Source organism: Lethenteron reissneri, chromosome 58, assembly GCF_015708825.2.
Source record: "Lethenteron reissneri isolate LAM-NWPU_2019-01 chromosome 58, ASM1570882v1, whole genome shotgun sequence".
Classification (NCBI taxonomy): domain Eukaryota; kingdom Metazoa; phylum Chordata; class Hyperoartia; order Petromyzontiformes; family Petromyzontidae; genus Lethenteron; species Lethenteron reissneri.
In genome coordinates this window covers 1,322,581-1,350,447 of record NC_083836.1, presented here as the reverse complement: position 1 = coordinate 1,350,447, position 27,867 = coordinate 1,322,581, and the positions used below count along the sequence as shown (strand labels likewise).

General features: G+C 49.2%; 2 protein-coding genes across 6 annotated transcripts; one reads left to right on the top strand and one right to left on the bottom strand.

Annotated features, from left to right (window-relative positions):
• The first annotated feature begins 618 nt into the window (after positions 1-618).
• DNAI4 (dynein axonemal intermediate chain 4) lies at positions 619-20,610 on the top strand. Its single transcript, XM_061575676.1, is given in 20 exon segments — positions 619-726; positions 2,567-2,644; positions 3,246-3,456; positions 4,772-4,974; positions 5,522-5,628; positions 6,145-6,301; positions 7,046-7,185; positions 7,636-7,806; positions 8,427-8,642; positions 9,439-9,686; positions 10,459-10,545; positions 11,230-11,384; positions 13,731-13,885; positions 14,019-14,152; positions 14,637-14,735; positions 16,138-16,215; positions 16,217-16,240; positions 16,242-16,366; positions 17,866-18,013; positions 19,719-20,610. Coding segments are annotated over 20 exon segments (2,661 nt in total). The 5' UTR covers positions 619-682; the 3' UTR covers positions 19,800-20,610.
• Positions 20,611-21,291: 681 nt separating this feature from the next.
• Positions 21,292-26,699, bottom strand: LOC133357627 (polyamine-modulated factor 1-binding protein 1-like). Of its 5 annotated transcripts, none has more exons than XM_061575679.1 (4): positions 26,380-26,699; positions 24,875-25,134; positions 23,387-24,116; positions 21,292-21,725 (listed from the first exon to the last, which is right to left on the bottom strand). In XM_061575679.1, the coding sequence occupies exons 3-4, from the start codon at positions 24,017-24,019 to the stop codon at positions 21,378-21,380; spliced, it is 981 nt and encodes a 326-aa protein (XP_061431663.1). In that variant the 5' UTR covers positions 24,020-24,116; positions 24,875-25,134; positions 26,380-26,699; the 3' UTR covers positions 21,292-21,377. The 5 variants fall into 5 exon arrangements, with proteins under 5 accessions (XP_061431663.1, XP_061431666.1, XP_061431661.1 ...); XM_061575682.1 differs by having other exon boundaries at positions 25,046-25,134; XM_061575677.1 differs by having other exon boundaries at positions 24,875-25,117.
• Positions 26,700-27,867: the final 1,168 nt, after the last annotated feature.

The window sequence follows — 27,867 nt, the reverse complement described above, 5'->3', positions numbered from 1 at the left end:
CCAGAGGACGAGAGGACTCTAGCCGCCACGCATATAAAGGATTTATAGTGAAAAACTTTGTTTTTATGGGTTTACTTGTTAAATCCTTTATATTAAGTTCACTTGCTTGCTTGCTTGCGCGCTTACGACCATGCAAATCTTTCGGTCGTTTTTTAACCCACTTCCCGTGATCCAATCGAGCTGACGTTTTGCACACAGACTCGTTGTGCGTGACAATTTATTTTCGTGAAAAAAAATTTCCAAAATTTTCACTTTTTAGGAATTTTTTTTGCATATTTTATTAAAAATACCAATGTGATAAAAATGAAACTCTTACTCGACAAAAACAGAAATGAATAATTAAATAAAAACCGATGCCACGCATATAAAGGATTTATAGTGAAAAACTTTGTTTTTACGGGTTAATTTTTTTCGTGACTTGCATACCTTTCCTATACTCTGGACTCCTACTGGACCTCTGTGAGAAAGAGGACGTCCCCCCCCCCCCCCCGTCGGTCGCGAGCTGGAAACGAACTCGTGTGGGGCCGGCGCGCTAACCGCTGCGCCACCGCTCCACGCGCGATGACGTCACGCACTTGACGCACCTGCGGCGGCGAAGTCGCTTCCAGCAACCAATGGGACGCGGCGTTAATAGGAGAGGGACGCGGCCAATCAGCGCGGCTCTTGATAAAAACGCGTCGCCATGGTGACGGCGACAGCGTTGCCGTCAGCCGCTGCGAGTTCACGGTAACCACATTCACTCACTCGCTACACTCACTAGTTACTCACTAACTACACTCACTCACTACTATCACTCGCTACACTTACTAGTTACTCACTAACTACACTCACTCACTACTATCACTCGCTACACTCACTAGTTACTCACTCGCTACACTCACTAGTTACTCACTAACTACACTCACTCACTACTATCACTCGCTACACTTACTAGTTACTCACTAACTACACTCACTCACTACTATCACTCGCTACACTCACTAGTTACTCACTCGCTACACTCACTAGTTACTCACTAACTACACTCACTCACTACTATCACTCGCTACACTTACTAGTTACTCACTAACTACACTCACTCACTACTATCACTCGCTACACTTACTAGTTACTCACTAACTACACTCACTAGCTACAATCACTAGTTACTAGCTACAATCACTCACTACACTCACTAGCTACAATCACTAGTTACTCACTAGTTACAATCACTAGTTACTAACTACAATCACTAGTTACTCACTAACTACAATCACTCACTACACTCACTCGCTACACTCACTAGTTACTCACTAACTACAATCACTAGTTACTCACTAACTACAATCACTAGTTACTCACTAACTACAATCACTAGTTACTCACTAGCTACACTCACTAGTTACTCACTCGCTACACTCACTAACTACACTCACTAGTTACTCACTAACTACAATCACTCACTACACTCACTAGCTACAATCACTAGTTACTCACTCGCTACACTCACTAACTACACTCACTAGTTACTCACTAACTACAATCACTCACTACACTCACTAGCTACAATCACTAGTTACTCACTAACTACACTCACTAGCTACTCAGAGACCTGCACCATCTCCTGTATGTGTGACACAGAGACCTGCACCATCTCCTGTAGTGACACAGAGACCTGAACCATCACCTGTAGTGACACAGAGACCTGCACCATCTCCTGTATGTGTGACACAGAGACCTGCACCATCTCCTGTATGTGTGACACAGAGACCTGCACCATCACCTGTAGTGACACAGAGACCTCCACCATCACCTGTGTGTGTGACACAGAGACCTGCACCATCACCTGTGTGTGTGACACAGAGACCTGCACCATCACCTGTGTGTGTGACACAGAGACCTGCACCATCTCCTGTAGTGACACAGAGACCTGAACCATCACCTGTAGTGACACAGAGACCTGCACCATCTCCTGTATGTGTGACACAGAGACCTGCACCATCACCTGTATGTGTGACACAGAGACCTGCACCATCTCCTGTATGTGTGACACAGAGACCTGCACCATCTCCTGTATGTGTGACACAGAGACCTGCACCATCACCTGTATGTGACACAGAGACCTCCACCATCACCTGTGTGTGTGACACAGAGACCTGCACCATCACCTGTAGTGACACAGAGACCTGCACCATCACCTGTAGTGACACAGAGACCTCCACCATCACCTGTGTGTGTGACACAGAGACCTGCACCATCTCCTGTAGTGACACAGAGACCTGCACCATCACCTGTAGTGACACAGAGACCTCCACCATCACCTGTATGTGTGACACAGAGACCTGCACCATCACCTGTAGTGACACAGAGACCTGCACCATCACCTGTAGTGACACAGAGACCTCCACCATCACCTGTGTGTGTGACACAGAGACCTGCACCATCTCCTGTAGTGACACAGAGACCTGCACCATCACCTGTAGTGACACAGAGACCTGCACCATCACCTGTAGTGACACAGAGACCTCCACCATCACCTGTGTGTGTGACACAGAGACCTTCACCATCTCCTGTATGTGTGACACAGAGACCTGCACCATCATCTATCTGTAACCATGAAGAAGTTGCCACCAAGTCTGAGCAAGGACTCCAGAGGGAAACAATCGTGAGTCGTCGCCTCCTGCTTTGCAGCCAGTCCGTGGGTGCACACAGCGCGTGTCTGCACGTGTGTTTGTGTCTGTCCAAGTGTGTTTTTGTTGTTGTACGGCATGTGTGTGTATGTCTTATGACCCAATTACAGTACTGCACCTGGAATGCACCCAATGTCATCAGATCTCAGAAGCCAAGCAGCGTTGAGCCTGGATAATGCTTGGGTGGGTGAATAATACCACATCGTGAAAACAACGGGTGTTTGAAGGCTGCTGCGCAGGCTAAATTGTCGGCAGCCCTGTGCTAACCACTGTTCCACTACTCCACCCTTAATCAGTACACAGCTAAACATTCCCCAGCACAATTTTAAAATAACTTTCTGAAGCTAGATCACTCAAAGGCAATCCTGCGAAAATCCATTCTTTAACCGTAGCTGCCAGTCATCTCAGTCAACCCGTAACATCTGGGCCTCCTCCGTGACCTGTCGGCGAGACGTCCACACTTTACACGATAGCCTCATAGCGTACGTAGCCTGGCACAAGCGCTGCAGTGGCATCGCCATCGTGTCTACTATGCGCCATGTGTGTGTGCACTCTTGTCTGTGTGTGTGTGCGCAGTGGCTCTACGTTCGTCGGGATGAGCCAGCGCAGGGGAGTGATACTGGGAGCGCAGGGCGCCTCTTCGCTGGCCGTCGTCCCCCGCGTGGGCACGCGCAGCGCCACGACGCGCAGCATCCTCACGTCGTCGAGCCGGCGCAGCTTGGGAGCAGGACCCGCGGAGGGCAGAGCGGGGGGAGCCGCGCTGGGAGGACTCCGGCCCTCCATGCTGGTCAGAGCCACACTCAACGGCGGAACACAGGAGACGTTCGGTCACGGTGTATCGCACTTCGCCACCAAAAACTCTGGAGCTGAGATCGCCGGTCATGTAGATGGCAAGAACTAGCACGTAGGCTGTTTGCAAGCAATATTATCCATAAGAGGTTTTTTTGGGTTAGATCAAGTAAATATAAACGTGTCGTTAAACCGCCACCACCAATTCTGGTAAATCGCCTGATGAAGCTGGCTGTAATCACCAGCAAAACATCGCACTCAAACTGTAAATGTTGTGGGTTTACTCTCCAACACACCAGTGTACTGAAGTAGTAACTCTCTTTGGCACGTTTTATTTACGTGACAAACCTTACGAATTGGCTGGGTCTAAGAGGACGTCCGGTAGGTACGGGATGGATTGTTGCCATGCAGAATTGCGACAGATGGCGACAACTTGCTGAAGGAGGCCTTCATCAAGTGGTGGATTGACCATGGTTGATAATGATGTGAGAGATATGGTCCAAACAGATGGTTTCCGCACACTAGGTTTGCTGAACCTTTCCATAGGTTTTTTATTACTGTAATACACATGTTAACCCAGGAAAGCCTCGCTTAGTCTCATGACTCTTTTTCAGCAAGGCTCTAACAAGTTTTTTCACATTACGGGGAGATTATTGTTATCGGTTTGATCTTCCAAGAAGCTCATGGTCCACCCTAAGCCGCATCCGCACAAACCATGGCAGATACAGATACCTGATGCACATATTGAAAATGCAAAACTCTCCAGTCGTGTGCGACTGGTCATCTAGAACGGACCGTAGTATAACATATAGCCATGCAAGGCCCGATCCATGAATATGAAGGAGACATTACAGCAATACACTCCACTGCTCCTAACGCGGTTATCTGGCTTGATCACCTGAATAAAAAGTTGTAGTTGTTCCTCTGCATCTACATCAGCCATACGAAAGAAGAATAAGATTGCCGTGTATAATTCCCAATTGAGTCATTTTGCCGGTCATATTTCGACTTTGGAAGATGATGCTCGCACACAATGGCCTACCCTTTTTTAATGACAGCACAGGATCTTTAACATCCACTGTGAACCAAACGGCGCGTATTTTTTTTACGGCCAATACACCCACTGTAATGACCAGGGCCGGCCTGCTGGTTGCAAACAATGTACCTCTGCAACAAGCGCACCTCCGATTAGCACGGTTGGCTACGTGTCGTGCGAAAGAAGTTTAACGTACATACGTGCCAGTGACAAACGCCCTAGCACAGGATCACGTGACCGCCCCCATACCAATGCTGTGTGTGTGTGAACCCCGCAGGTGCTGGATGAGAACGGGTGCGACGTGACCCCACGGCCTCTCTTCACCCCAGAGCAGGGCAAGGCGAGCCGTGGAGCCGGCGTAGGGGACGCAGCGGGGGGCCCCTCTGGCGGGGGGGGGGGCTCCGCCACGGACATGCTCTCCTCCTACTCCTTCTACCAGACCGCCGTGCACACCGCCAGCATGGCCGGCCAGTTCACCAGGTGCCGCGTCGGGGACACTGCAGCACGTGCGGAAGCAGCCGTGCGGCTAGGCAGAGGCACACCAGGCCACACAGAGCCACGGAGTCTCTTTTGCTCAATTGAGCCATGAGCTGGCACTCGTCTCCATCGGCAGTGATGGATATTACACGTTCCCATGGAGGGGGGCCCCATCCTCTCCTTATTAGGACTCATCAGTGCAGTATAGCCATCATTGCCTACTGCTGCCACTGGTGCCTGAGGCATGTATGTTGCCCTGCTGCATAAATTACGGATGCCACAGTCTCGGTTCTTTTGATATTTTTGCCATCACAAGGCTGAATGCAGAACACGCACAAGAATGGCGATGTCACCTTCACATGCAAAGCATGCTGGGGTTCCTGCTATGTTTTTGCTCCAGGACACCTTGTGTTTAATCGCTTGTTTCCAGTCTCCATGCATCTTGGTGCAGCACACACGCTTATACGTAGCTGTATACGGGGACGCGCGCGAAAAACATGAAGCCTGTACAACGCGTGTGCTTTTATTTTGTCTGCGCTCTTGTGCACAGATCCACTTTTGGCAGCAGCCTCTCGGTGTCTGCCCACTCCAGTCTGGATTCCCTGACAGATGAGATCGCAGAGCCAAGCGTCCAGAATGACTACAGCAGCTTAGCAGGTAGCCAGGCGCACACGGGCACTTATCTTAGAGGCACGTCATGACTCAACCCGCGACCAAAGTCCACGCCACACCTCGGTGATTGAAAAAATATCGGGGTCGGGATTCGTTTTAAGAATCAATTATTGCGTCCCATTTGTTTTATGTCTTATTTTTCCATATAGTTTATTTTATTCACTCCGTTAGGAAATAGATGTGAAGTTACGGTCTAATTTTTGTTACATATTTATACATAATCAACTCACACACACAATTAGGTGTATAATTGCTCAAAATATCGTAAATTGTGCTCGAGAATCGATTGTTATTGATGCATCGATGTGTCGTTAAACGTGTCATGTTTTACCTGAACAGGATAAACCAATGAGAACATTACCCCGTGGTGGCACACGCAAACATTCATAACACTTTTTTTACGCGTACGTACTGTCTTCTACGACGCATACACATTTACTTGAATACGCTTCTCTGTTTTGCTCATTTCTGCTCGAATGTGAATCTGAATTCTCGTCTCAGAGGTGCAGAATCGGGAAGAAGATGGCCCACAGGTGCTGGGAGAGGCAGAGCTGAACCGCACCGTCACCCTGTGGCTGTCTGAAACCTCCACGATGGAGATCATGGACATGACCTCAGTGTCTGTGTCCACACAAGACAGCCAGGCAGAGGCTATCAGGTAATTAACTAACAAAACTAAACTTTATATTTTACGAGGTAAGGCCCACTCAGCTGTGTAGCTCTTTTTCAGAAGCAACCTGGACACAAATGATAGCTCAATGAAGTCAGAATCAGAATAGATGTCCAAAAATACGAGATGAGTGCAAAGCCTAGGAAATTATCACGTGGAAATTTATAGCAGCCAAAATACTCTTAGCGCATGTTTCGAAATGTGGAGGGAAAAACCAGAGAACCCGGAGAAAAATCCACGTGACCACAGGGAGAACGTGCAAACTCGACCTCCTGCATACCAGGCGAGGTAGTTAACATCTCGCCACCACGACGCCCACTCGGCACAGGGAAGCAATCGTCATTATCAGAACTCAAATCGACCAGTTGTCAAACGAGCATTGGGCAATGCGCTTAGCTTGTTATGAAGGCCTGAAGCCAGAAATGCCACCCTCCAATAAATCAAGAGTCATTGTTGAATTTCTACAAGACACGAGAGCAATTTATAAACTTTGCAAGAATGATAGGCCGACTCATTTATATTCCTGGAGTAAATAGGCAATAACAAGCTCAGCCTGGTGTTCACAGATCACCACGCTCGCAGATGTAGACGATGCCTATCCAGGGGGACCTGGCTAGGAGCGACGGGTCGTGGCACCTGGAGGAACATTTGAAACGGCCCCATTGATGGCTCATCAGCGACTACTGCATAACTAACGTCTTGGTGCGCCGTGTTGTGTGTGTGGAATGTCAGGCAACGTAACCAGACGTACAAGCAGCTGTGCTCGAGCCGCGTGGGAAACGAGCGCTACATGGAGCGCGGCGCGCAGACACTCAACCTGCAGCGGAAGAGCAAGGAAGTGCAGTGTGACAGGATCGTGACCGCCGATGCAGGTGTCAACTGGGTGCCACATGGTGGCTAGGAGATGTTAACTACCTCGCCTGATATACAGGAGGGCGTGGGTTCGATCCCGAACCTGACGCCTGCTGTGTATTTGGAGTTTGCGTGTCTCTCTCTCTCTCTCTCTCTCATCATCATAGTGATGTCATCAGGATAGAGGGCATAACGATGACTTTACATACTCATGTAAGATAGCCCATAAAACGCATCCTTGGTACGTGATTTAATAATTCGTCATACAAACAAGAATGTTTTAAACATCTGTAAAATAGCTGAACTAATCTATTTCTATAAAATTTGGTAATTATTGTTGAACATCAATATCATTTAAAATGAGCATTCACCTTTCGTTGTAGCATGAAGTCAGGTCACAGGCTTTTTTATGACCCCCTCGCGACTACCGTATAATAAATGACGCACCCGTACGCATTTGCCCACTTCAGGTATTTTTGCCAGCACGTGGGACATGCATGACACGTTAAGCGAATTGGAGGCCTCCAAAACAGCAACCGGTAAAGCAGAGAGCGCAGGCCAGCCCGTCTCGTCAACAAGTCTCACAGCAAGCCAGCGCTTCGCACCAGGCACCGCGATTACTGCAAGCTCCATGGGCACAGGTGAGTAGCTGCATTCATGTATATAATGCTCTTTGAATGTATATATTTTATGTATGTTGAACTTCTTTCGCACTGTACGTAGCCAACCGTGATAATCGGAGGTGCGAAGGAAGCACGACAAACTAAGCACGAAACATTAGGGACGTGCTGGCAGCTTCTTCAAGAACATGCTAACTGAAGAAGCTCCCAGCACGTGGAGCGAAACGTCGGACGTCACACCAAACAACACACGGTACAACCCCCAAACGGATCAGGCGGCTCCCAAAGTGGCTTTTGTGCGACCGCCCACCATGTGAGCTGCGTGTGTGTGTGCGATATGGTGGCGGTTAGCGCGCTGCGCTAGGAACCCGGCGACCCAAGTTTGATTCCCGTTCACAGCCAACACCAGTGACGATTATCTGAACTGGGCTTCCCCAAGGTCGACTCGGCCTCAAATGAGTACCTGGTGCGGCGCGTAAACATTGCCACGAGCGAGAGAAAGTCTGCTGGGGGTGATGCTGGCCACCAACCCGCTCATGTGCCTTGCCAGCCTTCATAGGCGCTCGCTAACAGCAACTTTCCCTAACAGCCCGATAAACGCTACACGGGGGGGCGGGGGATCTTTCTCTTTTTGTTTGTAGACAGCAAGCGCAGCCTCTCTTCCAGCACTGCCCAGGGCTCCGAGATTGCCCCGGGCTTGGTGCCGCTCCTGGCCGAGCCGAGCAGTGCTCCTCCGTCGGACGCCGTCCTGGGCTCCCCGTCTTTCCAACGGGACCTGGCCACCATGGAGCGCGTGCTCGTCGCAAACCTCTATCAGCCCCAGATGGCTGCCTATCGCCAGCTGCCTGTGCTGCCAGGTGGGTGGTGGAGAGACAGGATCGGAATCGCAATGTTTATTCTTTGCTGGAGGAATCCGATTGAGCTGCAAAGCCCTTTTTTCACAGATGTACTGGTCAGGGCAGGTCAGAACGTTTCAACAACAGACAATATAAAAACAAACACGATAGGAGTGCAAAATGTAGGAAAGGTAAACAAATCACTTACAAAAATATATACAAATCCAAGTTTTTTTTCATCTTACCAGATAAGGCCCACTGAGCTATTAGCTTCTATTTCAGAAGCGGCCTGGCATTGAGGACCAGTCAGAGCAACCGGACGTAACTTAATCGTCGTCTTCTCTCACCAACGGCGGGTTCACGCTCATCTCTCACCGCCCGGATGCACAGCCTGCATTCTTAGCTACAAATGCGGCATTCCATTTTGTGTTGCATTTTCTTTCTTCTTGTTATTGGCTCAAGTCACACGATCCCCGATAGCGGATATTATGATATTGCTTTCATATTGCTGCTGCTGCTGCTGCTGCAATGAGTCGGTTGAGCTATCATTTGTGGCCAGATTGCTTCTGAAAAATAAGTTAATGCCTCAGTAGGCTTTGCCTGGTAGGATGGGGATGGTTTCGTGTGGTATTTATTTGTGTTTGGGTGATTTGTTTACCTTTGTACTTTGCACTACCATCGTGTTTTTGTACTGTTTGTTGTTGTAACGTTCTTATCCGCCCCGACTGGACATCCGTGAAAAAAATCTTCATAGCTCATCGGTTTCCTCCGGTATAAATATTATAATTCTGATTCTGGTTTGTTATGTGCTGTGCAGATCCTGATGGGGTTACGGAAGACGAAGAGGGAGCTCCAGAGGAAGCGAAGGCAATTGAGGGGCAAGAGAGGAGGCCCCGGGGAAACGTGGGGATGGAGGTCGGCCCGAAGACGCTGCACGGAAGCAGCGCGCAGATTCCCGCGGTGGTGCATGGGGGGGGCCCCTTCCTGCAGCGACTCTGGGCCTTCTCATGCGGCTTGACCAAGGGCCGAAACGTCAGCTGCCTGGCCTGGAACCGGCTCAACCCGGTGAGGTTCACACATTGGGGTGCGCACGCACGAACAACCCGATGCACTGTGGTGGTAACTGTTGTCCTTCCCCCGCGCCTCCGATTAGCACGGATGGCTACGTATGGCGCGAAAGAAGTTCAACATACATACATACAACCGCACTATCAGAAGGGGAGGAATGCCCTTGCGAATAGACTGGAGAATGAATGGCAACGCCTCATGGCAGAGGATCAATTTGACAAACTGGAAGCCAAATTGGCACATTTGCCAAATAGATGTCACCATATTCTCCGGATTATCAGATGCTCTCGAAAGTAAGTCACACCACCAAACCTCGAGCCGATGTCAAGCTAAACAATCTGGTCACACGTACATACACAAGTACCACATTAAAAGACGAGCCCCAAAATGTTTGCTTTAAAAATCAGGAGGAAAACTGTGTGTTATAATCCGGAGAATACCATAGATATTTACCTCCAATTAGTTAATTTTGTTAATTAAAATCGATGTTGGAATTATTTGTACAGCTCGCAGGATTCAGTCGCTGCTGGTCAGATCATTGGGTGGGGGTGGGGGGGTGGGTACTGATGCCCCATGTCAGTGACGTGAACACTAAATCATTGCTCCCGAAACTGTGATCGTAAAGAATGAAAAATAAAGAATGTGAATGAAGGCCATTTTAACCGTGGCTTCTAAACAATCAGAAGCTACACGACCAGTCGGGCTACTTAAAGATGGCTTACGCGTACGCGGGCGTGTGCTCTTTTGCATGGTGCGTGTACACATGTAGGACCTGCTGGCCGTGGGCTATGGGGAGTTTGGGATCCGAGACCAGAAGGAGGGGCTGGCCTGTGGCTGGTCACTCAAGAATCCCACGGTGAGGCTTCCGACCCCTTCACGTACTTTGAAACCACCCTTCACGGTTTATTACGAAGTGTTGTAAGGGATTGGGGGTTTAAAACGATGGACAAGCGTCTGTTTCAGAGCCTGAGAGTGTCTCTGTGCATGTCTACGTTGAACTTATTTCGCACCGTACGTAGCCAACCGTGCTACTCGGAGGTGCGGGGGAAGGACAACAAACTAAACACAAAAAAGTGCTTCTAAAGAAACGAGTTTTCAAAAGTGTAATGTAATAACATTACATTTCAGTCCATTATCCTTTGCACATTCTGGATCAATATTATCTGGTCGAATTTATTTTAGCAGACAAACTCTTAAATTGGAATTATTTACCGGAATATATTGAATCATTTAGTAAACGAGGCAATCAAGTTGGCCTCAAGATCAATTTGAGTGAAACAAAAGTCGCGCGTCAAAATTCTACTCAACGAAGTTCAGTTTTTCAAAAGCACTCCGACCTACTCTTGTTCACCTAACTTAATTACTCTGACCACAATCCACCTTCAATATTGGCCCTAGGTATACCCCCTCTGTAATGTTTTACAGCGGCATATGACTATAGCAGTCAGCATCACTTTATTGACCGAGACTGCTTCACTCCCTATGACTCGTCTCATGTTTGCACACACTGAACGTGCCCCGTCGCTTCTCCCCATGCCAGTGGCCGGACAGAGTGTTTCACATGGAGTCGGGAGTGACCTGCATCGATTTCTCCGCGGCAAACGCAAACCTGCTGGCAGTGGGGACGCTGGATGGAACAGTCGCCGTTCACAACACCCGGGGAGGGGCTGAGGACGTCCCCTCTCTCACCAGCAGGTCAGAGCTTCACGTCATTCGTTCGTCCAGGAAAGCCTCACTGAGTCTCAAGCCACTCCTTAAAGAGGGGGGGGGGGTCCTGCATTCAGATGTTTGGCTAATTCTGTGTTGTTAAGGCATTGCTCTGCATGCGGGAGGGAGACGGAGTGAGCCAGAGAAAAAACTCGAGCGTACGAGGGGATTGCACTCTAAGTGGCACGCAGATCGATTCAAGAACCCAATTTGCTGCACTGCTGTTTCTTGGCCACCTTGCAGTCGGGCAGATTTGGGCATTTAACAAATCTGCGACCCACCACCCCTTGCTTCCAAACCACAGGGATGTGCCACAATGCCCGGTTGCTCAACGTGGCCTTAAAGTGCACAGAGCTTGGCACAAGCGCCGTGGTGACATCACCACCACACAGTGGCGGATGGTGGTCGTTGTTGTTGGCTGCTTAATGCCTCAGCATAATTTCAGTTATTCTTTCCTAAAAATTGTAACAGTGGAATAGGACTGTGGATGTAATTATTGTTGTTTTGAATTCTGGACGTAAGAAGCAATTGTTTTTTCATTCATACATACGTCATGGTGGAGTGGTGGAGTGGTGGGGCAGTGGTTAACGCACTGAATTTTTAACCCGGCGTCCCGACTCGGATTTGCTGCCACGGCTAACTAGTCCTCCGCCTTTACCAGCCCTTACTGACCATTGTGGTGAAGTACGGTCAAATACACCTCCAGAACTGTACGTATGTGTGATTAACTTTTTTTCGCACCATACGTAGCCAACCGCGCTAATAGGACACGCCATGGGGAGGCTTTCATCCATCAGGGAATTTACAAACGGCTGAAAATTATTATCATGGTTACATACTGCATGTTATTATTTCTTGTAAATTATGCAGCCACTGTAAACTCCGCATACACCACTAGTGCCAACTGAGACTTCAAAGATTACGATAAAGTGCCGTTTCTAGGATTACTTCTCATGCGAATTGCTGAACGTGTGAATGGCATCATCTCCCAATGCACGGCCTGGCTCTTGAACATATTCTTGAGACTCAAGGAGGTTTTCCTGAATGCATAAACATATTACTGGGGGTGTAAGGATTCATCCGTTAACGTGTGAAAATATATATATTTTTAAATCACAGACGTTGTATGTAATTTGGTCGCGTGACCCCTGCCGCCACTACAGGCGCGACACTCACAGGCTTTAAAAAAAAGTGTTGAGTGCAATCGCAACCTCGAATCGCAAGCAGGGCGAATGTTCATGTTCAAGGTGAATGCCCTGATGATGGCACGATTGTAGTGAACGGTGCAATTTGAGCAAAATCTTCCCCGATCTAAATATGTGCTTCGGATTGAGTAGCAGGAGACCTCGTTGACAAAAACCCCGCAGTTTATTTCGGTTTTGCACTCGATTTATCAAGATTGTTCCTCTGAGAATTAAAATCTTCGGTTTGACTGCCATGCAACGACCCCTTTGCAATGCATAGAAAGTGCGCCCCCTACTGTGTAAAGGTGAAAAGGTCACTTGAAGGATTCTTTGGTAAAAGTCCTGAAGAAATATCAATTCTGCAACTGTTCTATGACACATGGGGTGCACTGCTCTAACATATTCTCATAGGATTCCGTGTCTCAAAGCATTGTTGCCAATAGCACACAGGAATAAGGCTCAACTAAACTATTGTTTACTAGGTCAGTCCCACTGAGCTATGTAGCTCTTTTACAGAAGCCTGGCCACAAATAATAGCTCGACGAAGTGGCTTATCAGGTGGGAATTTATAGCAGCCAAATACTCTAATCGCGTGTTTCTAAATGTGGAGGGAAAAAACCGGATGTCCCGGAGAAAATTTCACGCGACCACGGGAAAAACGTGCAAATTCCAAATATTCAAGCGTCAGGATTGGGATGGAACCCACGACCTCCGACATACCAGGCGAGGGGGTTAACATCTCCCCACCGTGGCAATAATGAGGGAGCAAGACACAAACTATGAACAAAAGAAACGTTGATAATTGTTTTTTTTTACCCTTTTATCTGGCTACAAAACTGACACCTTTTTTTACAAGGAGTCATGTTTGCATAGACCACAATACCTGCAGTCGTAATGCAGAAAAAAAACATAACTCTGATAATGTATGCACTGTCCTTGAAGTTGATTGATCCACACCCGAGACAGCTTTCCTTAGAGCCTAGTCTCACATGGTGTTGGACCAGATGACGCCAAAAGGCGCACTAATAAAAGGCAAAAAAAACAATTATCATATTTTTCTACTGGCAAATTAGGTTCCAATGGTGTAAAAGAAACGTTGCTTGATTCCAAGAGGCTGAACTTACGTGTGCGTTTGGGTGCCGTCTCTCAGCGAGTCGGGCAAACACATGGGTGCAGTGTGGCAGGTGCAGTGGGTGAGGTTCGAGCAGGGAGGAGGTGGGGAGGACCGTGGGGAGACCCTCACATCCATCTCAGCTGACGGTCGTGTCACCCGCTGGGCCGTCCGCAAAGGCCTTGACTGCCAGGGTGAGACACACACACACACACAGCGGTATCGTGTGGCGTGTGTGCATGTGGAATTATTGCTATTAGTTGAGCTGCGGTCTTTTCAGTTGTGTTGTAACGCGCAGTTAAACCTAATGTCTAACACGCGCGTCAGATCTGATGAGGCTGAAGCGGACTGGGGAAGGCCGTACTCGACGAACTGCGGGCGTTGAGGGGCAGAGGGAACGTAAGAATGAGGCGCTCATTTGGAGACTGGCTTGTGGAACCTGCGTCGACTTCCATCCTCAGGTACGCATGCCTAATTGAATCCAGTTCGATAACTAAACTATTAAACTATTATTATTTTTTTACCACGTAAGGCCCACTGAGTGTGGAAATTTATTACTCTAAACGCGTGATGTTGATTCTAAATGTGGAGGGAAAAACCAAAGGACCCGGAGAAAAATCCACGTGACCACGGGGAGAGAGACACGCAAACTCCAAACATACAGGCATCAGGGTTGGGATCCAACCCGCGACCTCTTGTATACGAGGCGAGGTAGTTAACATCCAGTGGTCATCATCACCACTGAGGCCATCACGCCTCACGATCACTCTCTTCCTCATGCCAATTGTGCAACCAGATATTTCGTTGAAGAACCCTATTGTTGACCAATCCAAGCAAAGCAACCGAGTGGCTTGCACATTGCAGCGTCTGTGTGTGCGCGTGTACACGTGCTCACCTTCGCACACTCATCTCTGCGTGTGCTCGCGCTCGTATGCGCTCGTGCAGGACAGCAACATGTACCTGGCTGGCACGGAGGAGGGCTTCATCCACAGGTGCTCGTGCTCCTACAGCGAGCAGCACCTGCACAGCTACTCCGCTCACCAGGTGAGGCATATGTCCCCACAATCCCACACGCAGAGGGCTGCGCACGGCCGTCATTTGCCGTGTCTGCTGCGATCTCTCAAGTTCCATTGCTCTTCTCTCGTAGCACATTTTAACTTTTTTTTTTTATCCGCGCGAAATATTCATTGGCGTACGATGTAAAGCGCTTCAAGATATTTTCTCTATTGCGCACGATAAATAAAACATCTTAATTTTAGTTTCGTGAAAAAGTAATTGTCAGTGACATCATGGTGCACATTTTGCTATCTGACTATTCTCTATGCCAAGACTGTGCCCTTTGCTATCACATCAGAAACAGTCATGGCCTAGACTATTACATGTTTCATTTCAAGTAAAACACCGATTTTATTCTGGGTGGCGACATGGCCCAGCGGTAACACGTTCGCCGCTTGTTGCAGAGGTTCGCGGTTCAAATCCAGCGGGGCCACCCTGCTTATATTACTGTGCACGTATTAGCCATGAAAATACTACGTGCCATCAGCTACACGTTGGACGGTCAAAATCCCGTGACATCATTTGCAAGAGGAGGCCATTGTGCCCCACTGGCGTCATGGCCCCGCAAATCACTCGGTTGGAATAGACGCAGCAATCATCGTCCTCTACTGCAAAAACTTTGGCAGGACCTTCCTATACAAGTCGTACGGCACTCGGTACAAGTGTAGTAGTAATAATGATAAATGATGAGCTGCATTTCTCCGGGCATTAAGCAATCCGACCCAAGCCGTGCAGATCCGTTCCTGAGAAGGCCAAGCCCGGCTCGGGTTTCTCCCCAGACATTGGCTCGACCCTCCCCTCTGCCCCCTCCTCGCCATGACAGCAGAGAAGTGATCGGAATTGAAGGTTCAATGTATGTTTGGGTGAGCTTATGTTATCCCAAGCTGTTTTTTTTTACGTTACTTTTGAGATTTTTCCGTATTACATTGAAAACGCAGATCCGAAGTCGACCTACGCTACAGACGCCGTTAAATTTCCACATCTTCCCTGTGAAGTCACGACCGTTTCCGAGGGTCGGCCCCGCTAGGAGTGGGTGGAGCCCGCCGTTGGCAAAGAGGGCCATACGGCGCATAAAATAACGAGCCGAAAATTACTCGGGCAGAGCTTTCAGACTTTCGTGGTAATTTGCGATTTACAAGTGTACGTTCAGGTCTCAACTGCCCTGTATTATCACACAGTTGTTGTCTCAACAGGTTTTTCCCCGGGTGTAATAAAGTAAACCTGTCAACTTAAAATAACCATTTGTCATATTGAACGCGGCTTAAAAACGTCCACTGATGGAGACAAACATGTACATATGTATGTTGAACTTCTTTCGCACCGTACGTAGCCAACCGTGCTAACCGGAGGTGCGGTTGGCTAAATCGCCGTGCGACGTCCGTGTGCGCAGGGCCCAGTCTACCGCGTGCTGTGGTCTCCCTTCGAGCCGGAAGTCTTCCTGAGCTGCTCCTCCGATTGGAGCGTGCGGACTGTGGAGGGTGGACCTGACGGCTCCCCGTGCTCACCCTGCAGTGTGGCAGTCAGGCCGTGCTGGACGTCGCCTGGTCCCCTCATAGCCCCACACTCCTCGCTGCGCTCACCGCAGAGGCTCTGCATGTGTGGGACCTGTCCAGCAGCACGTACGTCGGGCTGCGTGCACGCCGCAGTGGCCGAGATGTTAACTACCTCGCCTTGTTGTACGGGTCGTCGTGCGATCCCGAGGCCTGTGTATTTGGAGTTTGCAGGTCTCTCTCCGCGTGGTTGCGTGGATTTTTGCTCAAGTCCTCCAGTTTTTCTCTCCACATTTAGAAAACATGCATTTAGAGTATTTGGCTACTGTAAATTTCCACATGATAAGCCACTCTCTTGAGGTATGAATTGCGGTGAGGTATGAATTGTGGTGAAACATAGCTACATAGCTCAGTGGGACTTACACCTGCTAAAATACAAAAAGGTTAAGTTGAGTTTTTATATCTAAAAAAAAGGTAATGTATATTTACTCTTTGGTTTTTTCGGTAAAGTCACGTAGGAAAAAAAAATGAAAACAACTACATTAAATCACAAACTTCAAATCTAGAAGTAATGTATATTTCCTAATGAAATGACCATTGGCGCAGTGGTCATGTTCTGTTTACAATGCTGACCCAGTGGTGTAAATTCCACATTGCAATGGTTGGGATGAGTCTATCCAAAGGACCACCACTGCTGACTTCCACACAAAGTGGTGCACATTGTATCGATCCCGGGGGGATCACGTGCAGAGTTAACCACCAACATCAACATTGGAATACTCAACCTTCCCATTTCGTTCCCCTTCGCTCTACCGCTGACCTACCTGGCCGGATATTTAATTGCACTTAAATGTAAAGGAATATTGTAAATGTGGCCGAGCCTGTTTGTGCATCACTAGGCATGCAATAAGTACATTTCCCTATACAACAGGTGATATGTCGCAATATTAACCTGTTTGAATGTTTGGACATATAAATGTTAAGCACTGGCAGCCAATGTGACTGGACATCTGTGAAAAAAGAGCTTTATAGCCCATCGGATTCCTCCGGTATAAATAAAGATTCTGATTCTATCAGGTTTGGGATGAGGCAAAGCGAGCAGAGTAAAGTGGTCTGACATTTTTTACGTCGCAATCACGTGATGATTTAAACAATCGTCCTTTATCATGTGACTCCACGTGGCCATAATGTTTAGTTCCAAGCGCTGGTGTGGACACGTTTCACGTGATGCAAAATACATTGTGAAGCCGTCCTTGGGCTGAATCTGTATGGGAAGTCAAAGTGTTGGCGACGGTGCACGACTACAGTTTGCAACAGGTGTGCCGCGGCATTTCGGGATTATAAAAAAACCTGACCGTTCGAAAGCTGGGACGGGCGAACTGTCCATGCTGTTCAGTGGCCGATCGACCCTCCCCTCTCCATTGGCCACCGCTGCACAGTACGGCAGCAGACAGCCGTCAGTGTCCATCCCCCGGCCTTCTCAACTCCCGAAGATTGAGCAAGCTCGACAAAGTGCGAGGGCCGTGGAATGAACAAAAAATGTTGAGCGAGCGCTGCAATTGCAACAGCAATGCCGTTGCGATTGTGGAAGCACGCCGGCTCTGTTGCCGCTGGGTGTGCGCGTGCAGGCTGGACCCCGTGCTGGTGAGCCCAGGTCGGCGTGGGGTGCACACGACGCGCGTGGCGTTCTCCCGCGCGCCCGGCCACTGCCTGCTGGTTGGGGACAGCGACGGGCATGTGACGCTCTATCAGCTCAAGGGGCTGCTGCAAACCAAGGTGCGCTCGCCACGGCCGGGTGAAGTTTCATCGGGTCCTGGGCCTGTTTTAATTCTGAGGGCCACTCTCCTGTATATGTCCACTCCCTTCCCTTGACTATATTGACCCAACCCTTGCCCGATGCCAAACACTCCATTATTGTTTGGATGTGATATACGTATTGGAAAGTTAAATCAAAGTAAAAAAAACACCTAAATATTTTAATTTCAGAAAATAATGATGCTATCGCTTTCATCATCACATTAGCTATCACAGCTGTGGCCAATACACCACTCAGATCCATTCTGGTGGATCTCAACGCACATGCACGATCCACCAGCGAGGTATAACCCGAAAAGTACGGTTGCAGGGCATCGCGTCGATTAGGTTCACAGTAGAACGGAATCTGATGACTTTAGCCAATTTCAGCAGCAGGCCATGATGCCAAGGAGTGTGAGAGGCAGTAGCGGAGAGGTCAGTCGTTGCTGTGCCAGTTTTCTGTTGACGCTAGAAACTAACTGCTATGAGGGTGGTAGCAGCTATGGCCGGTTCGGGATTCTGGCTCGTTCGGGAGGCAGTTAGGGGTCGATAATTGGGGGAAAGTCTAGAAAGCAAAGGCACGATCCATCAGCTTGGAGGTGGGCTACAAGAGAGATAGCCATGACCAACAATTACCCTGATGGATTTAACCCTGTACGCTACTATATTCTACATACATAGGCATACCAAGTACTCGCGCCATATATTGCTAGAAGTTATGCTGTTTTAATGTATGGATTCTTGGGGACTTTTTTTGGCCATCAGCCATCACGAAAATTTCCGTCTGCTTATGATAGCGTACGTACCGATTTATCCTGAGATCCACAAACATATTTTGCGATCCACCCATGAATCGCGATCCACGTATTGGCCACCACTGACTCATGCTAGAGAATTGTCAACTGGTATAAAGCAGGAGATGTTTTGTGGACCACTCAAAACCCAGGGCCCTGAACTGCAGCCCCTGCTGCCCCTGGTGATTGTATATGTACAATCTTTTTCACTTCATTCATAAAATTCAAGATTTAAAAAATGGGCAGTGCCACCTGTTCCCGAGTTCGGGGCTTCCCGACTCCAGGGCGGTGCGGCGCGACCCTGAGAGATGTTGACGGATGCTGAGAAACGCACGGCGTCGCCCTCTATCCTGCCGTGCATGTCTCTACATCTTTAGGCGTGGAAATCATTTTTAGCCAAGGGGGGTAGGACACCAGTTGGGATGGTTTGACATATAAAGGACGTAGATTTATTTATCCCACTCGGGTCAAAATATACATGTCTCAACAGCTGCAAACAACTTTCAATTTGTAATTAATACCTTTTCAAAGGAGAAGTTTTTAATCAGTAACGAAATGTCCATAATACAGGTTAACTCTCCAATGAGTGACACTTTTTCATCATACATAAATTTTTATGTATTATACAGTTTTTCAGTACAAAGAATATTAGAAATACCAATTTTTTTGGTGTGACATCAAACGTGCAGTGTGAAAATGTGTGGCCGTGTGTGTCTATGGACGTGTGTCCTTTGTGGTTTCACTTCACGTGGCCTCAACGTGCACATAGCCTGGTACAAGCGCCGTGGTGACGTCACCGCCACTTAGTGGCGAATGGCGGTTGTTGTTGTGTTCTTTGTTTTTACGCATGTCTCTGGTTCTGTGTCTGTGGATGTCCTTGTCTGTGAGTGCAGAAGGTGGGACTGTCGGATGTCATCAGTACCATATTGACCTCCCAGAGCGAGCAAACAGCAGCGATGGGGGAAATGTCTTGAACCAACGGGACTGCATCGTACCTCGTGGCGTTATGCCCTGTGGCAGCTTGTCATTCCACTTTGGCTGGGGCCTAGACGTTTGACTCAACATTGACAGAAATTATTTACAATGCATATTGTCTTCTGAAAAAAATATGAACGTGTTGTGTTTGAATCCTAGAGTCAGAGTCTATGCCACACGTGCCATGTCAAGTCACCTATTTACAACTTTTACTCAGCCTACTTTGTCAAATCCCGTCCATGTTGACTTTACTGGACTTCACCCAAGCTCGACTGCCAAAGTCTACATCCCACCTGACGCAGCCAGATCCATGAGAAACACCCTCAGGACGTAACTGGAAGCCATAACTGGCCCTGTGCGCGTGTTGGACAATGTTCCTTTATCTCGTCTGGTTGTGAAAGCGTGCCCATGTCCCCGTCGCCAACAGCGGGGGGGCAATGGCCAAGAGGTGCCAAGTTCCCACCACCGTCTCAACAACAACAAGAAGTGCATCTCACCCGTCGGGTTTGACGCTGCCACCTGAGAGTAGCAACTGGAGATCGAGTTTCATCATCTCACTCGGTACAAAACCAAACATGCGCTCATCCTCATCTCTGCATGCATCATTTCTTGAATGCATCATTTCTTGAATGCATCATTGCTGCTGCTTGAAATAGAATGGGCTAATGGAGGTTAAAGGGAGGCAGAGTGTGGAACGAGTCGTAAGGGGAATGACGGGAAAAGTGGCACGCTTGGGTTTCCTGTTCACTTTTTTTCTGAAATAAAGTGGTTGAAATTAAAAAAATGGCTTGAAAATTGACTACACAGGTAAAAAATGCACTGGTAGATGGCTTTTGCTACACTGCCACCTGCTGCCCACAAGGTAGCCCAACAGCCTATAGCACGCCTATGTGTGGTGGTGGTCGTCTACCCAAGATCCAGGCTGAGCCTGCTTCACTTGCGAGATGGGGCACATTCCGATCTAAATACCCAACTCTATAGACCATAATCCACTGCGGTACACCATCACACAAAAACCCTATCAAAGCATACCCACACCATAACGCACACCACCCCACACCATTGTACAACACCACACCAACATCACACGACAACACAATGCCATACTACCACAACGGGGAGTTTCACAACATTTGTGAGCTCCGCCAACACTCATTTAAGATTATTAGACCAATAAGTCTCGTTAAAATTCAACATTTTATTTTACCAACCTGTTCACATAACACAACTAGAACCTTTCGATTTAAAGCTTTCGTGACTGCAGGGATTCATTTTGGTTCTTTCGGTAAAGTCACGTAGAATGGAAATAATAAAATAATAAAAATAAAACAATAAAATAATTCTCACCACGTTTCGGCCACAACGCAAGCAGCCGTCCTCAGGTGTAGAACAGGTCTGTCGAGGAGACAGAGTCTGAATGACAAGCCCCAGGCTTGGAGCGACTATTTAAGCTGGCATGGAGGGGCGAAGAGCGTCTTGACAAAATAATAATTTTGTCAAGACGCTCTTCAACTAGAACCGCTTACGATCTGCGACCGAGGACACGTCTTCACGTCAACGTCCGCTCATTTACAATGCTACCAATGAGTAATCTTCATGCAGTCATCGACCCTGGGAGCCTGCAGATTGAGAAAGTGCCGTCGAAGCAACTCCAGGGACGCCAGATCTCGACCGCGCGCCTGCCGCTCCCTCTGCAGCTCTTCGCGCGTCCGCCCCAGTTCGGCCTGCAGCTCCGCCAGCGCCGACTTGTAGCGCAGCTCCATCTCCCCGTGCAGCTCGGCCTCCTTCAGCAAAAACTCCTGCGACGCTTTTTGCAGCTCCGATTTCATTTCCTGTTTCCGCGCCCTCAGCTGCTGCTGCTGCAGCCGCGCCACGTGAAGGTCCCTGCGGCACTGCGACGCCTGGCTCTGCGCTGCACTCACAACCTTCACAAGCAAACAGCGCTGCACTTACAACCTTCACAAGCAACCAGTGCTGCACTCACAACCTTCACAAACAAACAGCGCTGCACTCACAACCTTCACAACAACCAGCGCTGCACTCACAACCTTCACAAACAACCAGCGCTGCACTCACAACCTTCACAACAACCAGCGCTGCACTCACAAGCTTCACAAACAACCAGCGCTGCACTCACAACCTTCACAACAACCAGCTCTGCACTCACAAGCTTCACAAACAACCAGCGCTGCACTCACAACCTTCACACACAACCAGCGCTGCACTCACAACCTTCACACACAACCAGCGCTGCACTCACAAGCTTCACAAACAACCTGCGCTGCACTCACAAGCTTCACAAACAACCAGCGCTGCACTCACAAGCTTCACAAACAACCTGCGCTGCACTCACAAGCTTCACAAACAACCAGCGCTGCACTCACAACCTTCACACACAACCAGCGCTGCACTCACAACCTTCACAAGCAACATGCGCTGCAATCACAACCTTCACAAGCAAACAACCTTGCGTTACAGTTGTGAGCAGATTAATGCAAAAATTCCCCAAGCATTAACGTTTGCAAACCAACCTATGTTGATGCTTTGAGATACTAACCTTTACGAAGTATGTTTTATATTCCGATTCGCACGGTTGACTACGTACGGCGCGAAAGACGTTCAACATACTTATATATGATATTATTTTCCCATATTTAATCTTACTTCAGTATACAGGGACTCTTCTACTTACAAACGAGTTAGGTTCCAGAGGTCTGTTCGTAAGTTGATTTGTTCGTAAGTCCAACTTTTATACCCGTCGATTCCCAACGTGTTGTACGGCATGTACACTCAACACGGGGAATGGGTTTACACGTTGTATCATCTGTAGATGTAGATGCCACTTGGAAGTTGAACTTACGAATCTCGGTCCGAACAGGCAACTGGACATACGGACAGGTTCGTATCTCTGAAAGTTCGTAAGTCGAATGTTTATAAGTAGAGGAGTCCCTGTATGCCACAATGTTAATTACGTGTGGGAAATAGTGCTCAGCAAAGCACCACTGAGTCTCAAGACTTTTTCTGGAACGTGTCGCTTTGCAATCTTTTTGCCAATACCACAAGACAGCACCCAGAGAAAACCCACAAATACAAAAGTGTCACACACTCAACACCACCGTATTCTGACCGCTGAAGGTCTTAAAATTCAAGTACTACCCAGGTTCAACTCTGCTTAGCCTCTGAGATCTGATGAGATCAGGTACATTTAGTGTGATTTGGTAATAGGCAGAATTTCAATACTTTTTACGGAAAGGAAATGCATGCAAAGCCCTTTGTCAATCCGCTGGACAGATTAAGCCCTGTTCACGCCATGGAGTCCGTGGGGGTTATTTGACCATACTTCGCCAGACTGGTCAACGAGAGTTTCTGAAGGCGAGGAGCGTGGACGTGGGATCCAGCACGTAGCCCCGCCATGAGTCCTTGGCACAGTCCAGACTCAACCCAACTTAGCTTCTTAGATGTGACAAAATCGGGCGCATTATGGGCGATCCAGTCATAAATCATACTTAGACCATTCCGTACTATCAAGACACATCAGGCGAGGAGATAGCAATGAGATAGATTAGATGATCGCGCTTTCTCTCACCTCCTGCAGGGCTCCAAGTGACTTCTGCAGCTTGTGCACTTCACACTCGAGCTGCCGGCAGTGCATCGCCCGCCTGTCCGCCTCCTGCCGGGCGGCCAACCCCGTCCTCACGCTCTCGCCCAGATCCTTCTCCAGGCGCTCGCAGCGAGCCCTCAGCTCACCCCTGTCCGCTTCCGACACCGTCAATACAGACTTCAGCCTGCGAAGCTGCGCGTCTTTCTCTTCGGCGTTGCGTCTGAAGACGGCCACATCTTCCTTGCTCCACAAGCACCTCGGCTCCGTCGTCAGCTCCTCCACATCCACGTCGCCCGCGCCGTCCGCGCGCCGCTCCGACTCGCGAGGAGACCCCGCGAGGTCGTCTCGCGCGGCGGATTCCTCGGGGTACTCGCGAACCATGCTGCTGGCGATGTGCTTCAGCCGGGCTTCACGTGCCGCCTCCGCCTGTTCTCTGAACACGGCGCCGTAAATGTCCTTCAGGCGCCGGGCTCGACTCTGGCGAGCCTGTTCCCCCGCCGCCAACGAAGGTGACGGCTCGTCGCTGCCGAGAAGGTCGTCTGAAGTGCAGGCATACCTGGCGGGGAACAAGTCCTCCACCCAGTGGTTCAGGCGGCGTCTCCCAGTGTGAGGATTCATGGTCACCGCACGTGATTTGAAGAGCGGTTGGGAAAGACGAATGGGACCTTTTATCTATCGGCTCTTTCAGCTAAACTTGACAGTGGTCACACCATCCCTTAAAAGGCAAAAACACAACATTTCATGCCGTTTAAAAAAATAATCTCAGCACGTTTCATATTAAAACTTGCAGCAACACCAGACGTCTGGCAAGCAACACATTCTGGACTGGGTTTCGTCTCATTCGGGGCACATCGGCAGGGAGAGGCTTTACTTAAAGACGGTGGTCACCGCATCGCACGGCGCTTTCAAATGCGCTTCTGCGGCCGTCTGGAACGCTCTTCCTTCCGACATTAGGAAGCCACCGGTGCTATGCAACTTTTAATTCATCTTGATTGACAAACTCATTTCTTCAAACTACTTTTTGTGTTTTGTTTGTTGTCCTTCCCCGCACCTCCGATTATCGCGGATGGCTACGTACGGTGCAAAAGAAGTTCAACATACATACAGTCGATCATCGATAATTATAATCCGACGGCTTCGGGGGAGGTGGAGGCGCTGGATTTTCAAAACCGCCGGATAATCAAGAATCATCATTATTTAAAATTGCTTATTTTTGCACATTATTGCATGATGTTATGTTTGTAGGTGTTGTCATATGTCTGTTTAGTGCATTACATTTGTTTACTATATGAGGTTGGCATAAATAAATCTCCTACTTTAAAGGTTAGCGTATTTACTGTACCGTACTGACCACTCCAATCTCGAAAGCTCCGCGTGGGTTGACGCATGCAAGTGCAGTATTTGCATTAAGTTGTATGTAGTGTATAAGGTGCCGTATATAATACATTTGACACTGAAATCAAGCGTAGCTACCTTGTTTTTTGTCACGCAAACGGCGCCGATCTCCTGACCTGGTTGCAGCCCTTTGGAGCGGTTTCGCCGGATCGGCTCGGGACCGCCGGATAACGGTGGAAGCAGCAGCCCGGATAATCGATTATGAACGGCACTTACACAACACTGCAGGACAGTGCATTGCGCTTGTACCGTCCGTCTTTTGGCGTTGTTCTCTGCTCTGACACCGGCGGCGAGACGAGGCCCTCAAGCAGGCTGCTGGCTCTGGTGGAGACCAATCACTTTAAAAGACAACGCGTAATATTATATTAATCTCAGCAAGTTTTTTTTTCATGTTCACCACAAGTAGCACATGTGGCGAGTGCGAACTTGATTCTTTGCAGATCTCTCGCCTACTTCAGCAGTTTTTATGAACACATTCCTGCGGAGGGAGCTGGTAGGAACGTTGGGTTGCTCGGTCAATGGCCAGGGTCAACGGCGGCGTGGTGTATTCCGCAAATATGACCGACTGAAGGCGGGCCACAAGCCGGCGTGAGTAGGTTAAACGTTGAGTTTTATAAGGGCACCACGGGGTGACCAGCCCCTCCCCATCCACTGTGAACATAACATCACTTTCCATTCATTCACTCACCCACCACACTCACCACTCACGCACCACACTCACCACTCACCCCACCATACTCACCACTCACTCTACCACACTCACCACTAACCCCACCACACTCACCACTCACCCCACCACACTCACCACTCACTCCACCACACTCACCACTCACCCCACCACACTCACCACTAACCCCACCACACTCTCCACTCACCCACCACACTCACCACTCACCCCACCACACTCTCCACTCACTCCACCACACTCACCACTCACCCCACCACACTCTCCACTCACCCCACCACACTCTCCACTCACCCACCACACTCACCACTCACTCCACCACTCACCCCACCACACTCTCCACTCACTCCACCACACTCACCATTCACCCCACCACACTCACCACTCACTCCACCACACTCACCACTCACCCCACCACACTCACCACTCACTCCACCACTCACCCCACCACACTCTCCACTCACTCCACCACACTCACCACTCACTCCACCACACTCACCACTCACCCACCACACTCACCACTCACCCCACCACACTCACCACTCACTCCACCACTCACCCCACCACACTCTCCACCACACTCACCACTCACTCCACCACACTCACCACTCACCCACCACACTCACCACTCACTCCACCACACTCACACTCACCCCACCACACTCACCACTCACCCACCACACTCACCACTCACTCCACCACACTCACCACTCACCCCACCACACTCACCACTCACCCCACCACACTCACCACTCACCCCACCACACTCTCCACTCACTCCACCACACTCACCACTCACTCCACCACTCACCCCACCACACTCTCCACTCACTCCACCACACTCTCCACTCACCCCACCACTCTCCCCACCAAACACTCACCACTCCTCTCTGCTCACCTCCACAGCGCGACTCTGCAGACCGAGTGAAGTGGGGTCAAGCAGAACTTCACTCTCGACCAGACTGGGTTCACTTTGCCTGTGCTGGACTTCCTATGCCCGGACTGGACTTCCTATGCCCGGACTGGACTCACTGTTTTAAGTTGGCGGACTGAACTCACTTTCACTCTGCCCGGACTGGATTCTCCCTTTGACCAGACTGGACTCACCATGCCCGGACTGGATTCACTGTTGCCCGGACTGGATTCACTGTTGCCCGGACTGGATTCTCCCTTTGACCAGACTGGACTCACCATGCCCGGACTGGATTCACTGTTGCCCGGACTGGATTCACTGTTGCCCGGACTGGATTCTCCCTTTGACCAGACTGGACTCACTATGCCCGGACTGGACTCACTGTTGCCCGGACTGGATTCGCTGTGCCCGGACTGGATTCTTCCTTTGACCAGACTGGACTCACTATGCCCGGACTGGATTCCTTGTGCCCGGCCTGGATTCTCTCTTGGACCAGACTTGATTCCCTGTGCCCGGACTGGATTCCCTGTTGCCCGGACTGGATTCTCCCTTTGACCAGACTGGACTCCCTGTTGCCAGGACTGGATTCCGTGTGCCCGGACTGGACTCCCTGTTCCCCGGACTGGACTCCCTGTTGCCCGGACTGGATTCCCTGTTGCCCGGACTGGACTCACTGTGCCCGGACTGGACTCACTGTGCCCGGACCGCGTGGTTTTGCCGGGCAACGCGCTGACGCTTGCGTCGTCACGTAACCCATAGCAACCGCTGCATCGATTCCTCGACTCTAAAGTTGGCGCGATTTCCCCGTCGACTCCTGCCGTGAAGAGAATCGACCAATCGCCGGAGAGATCCTACGCGCGCGGCGATTGGCGATTCGACCGTCGCGATTCCATTAGGCGACTCCGACTCCCCTTGTTCGGATTGTGGCACCGTTTGGGGCCGTCCATAAATGACGTCACGCACCTGGGGGGGGGGGTCAGACATTTGTGACGAGGGGGGGGGGTGAGAAATGTGACGTCACATCAAAATGCGCAACTTTAAATAAATATAGACAACACGTTCTACTTAATTAAATAGACTTTTTAATAAATGTTTTCTCCTACAATATCAGAGTGCAGCGCCACATTAAATACGCACTACAATGACAATAGTTTAAAGCGATTCGAAGCATGTTTTATTTTTTTTTGGAGCTTTGTGACGTCATATTTGAGGGGGGTCTCAACGCAAGCAGCCGTCCTCAGGTGAAGAACGGCTGCTTGCGTTGTGGCCGAAACGTCGTGAGAATTATTTTATTATGTTTTATTTTTATTATTTTATTATTTTCCTTCTACGTGACTTTACTGAAAGAACCAAGAAGAAGTCATTAATTCCCAAGGAAGAGCAATACCTGATCAAACCAAGGGCGTCAAAGCCACCAAGACCTTATGGGCTACCAAATATGCACAAACCTGATGTCCCATTAAGACCCATAGT

Bases quoted from the DNA above. Each gene is read 5' to 3' on its own strand.
- LOC133357627 (XM_061575679.1), bottom strand. From the start codon at position 24,019: ATGAATCCTCACACTGGGAGACGCCGCCTGAACCACTGGGTGGAGGAC. The intron at 21,726-23,386 runs GTGAGAGAAAGC...TTGCTTGTGAAG, and splicing joins CACTTGGAGCCCTGCAGGAG to GTTGTGAGTGCAGCGCAGAG.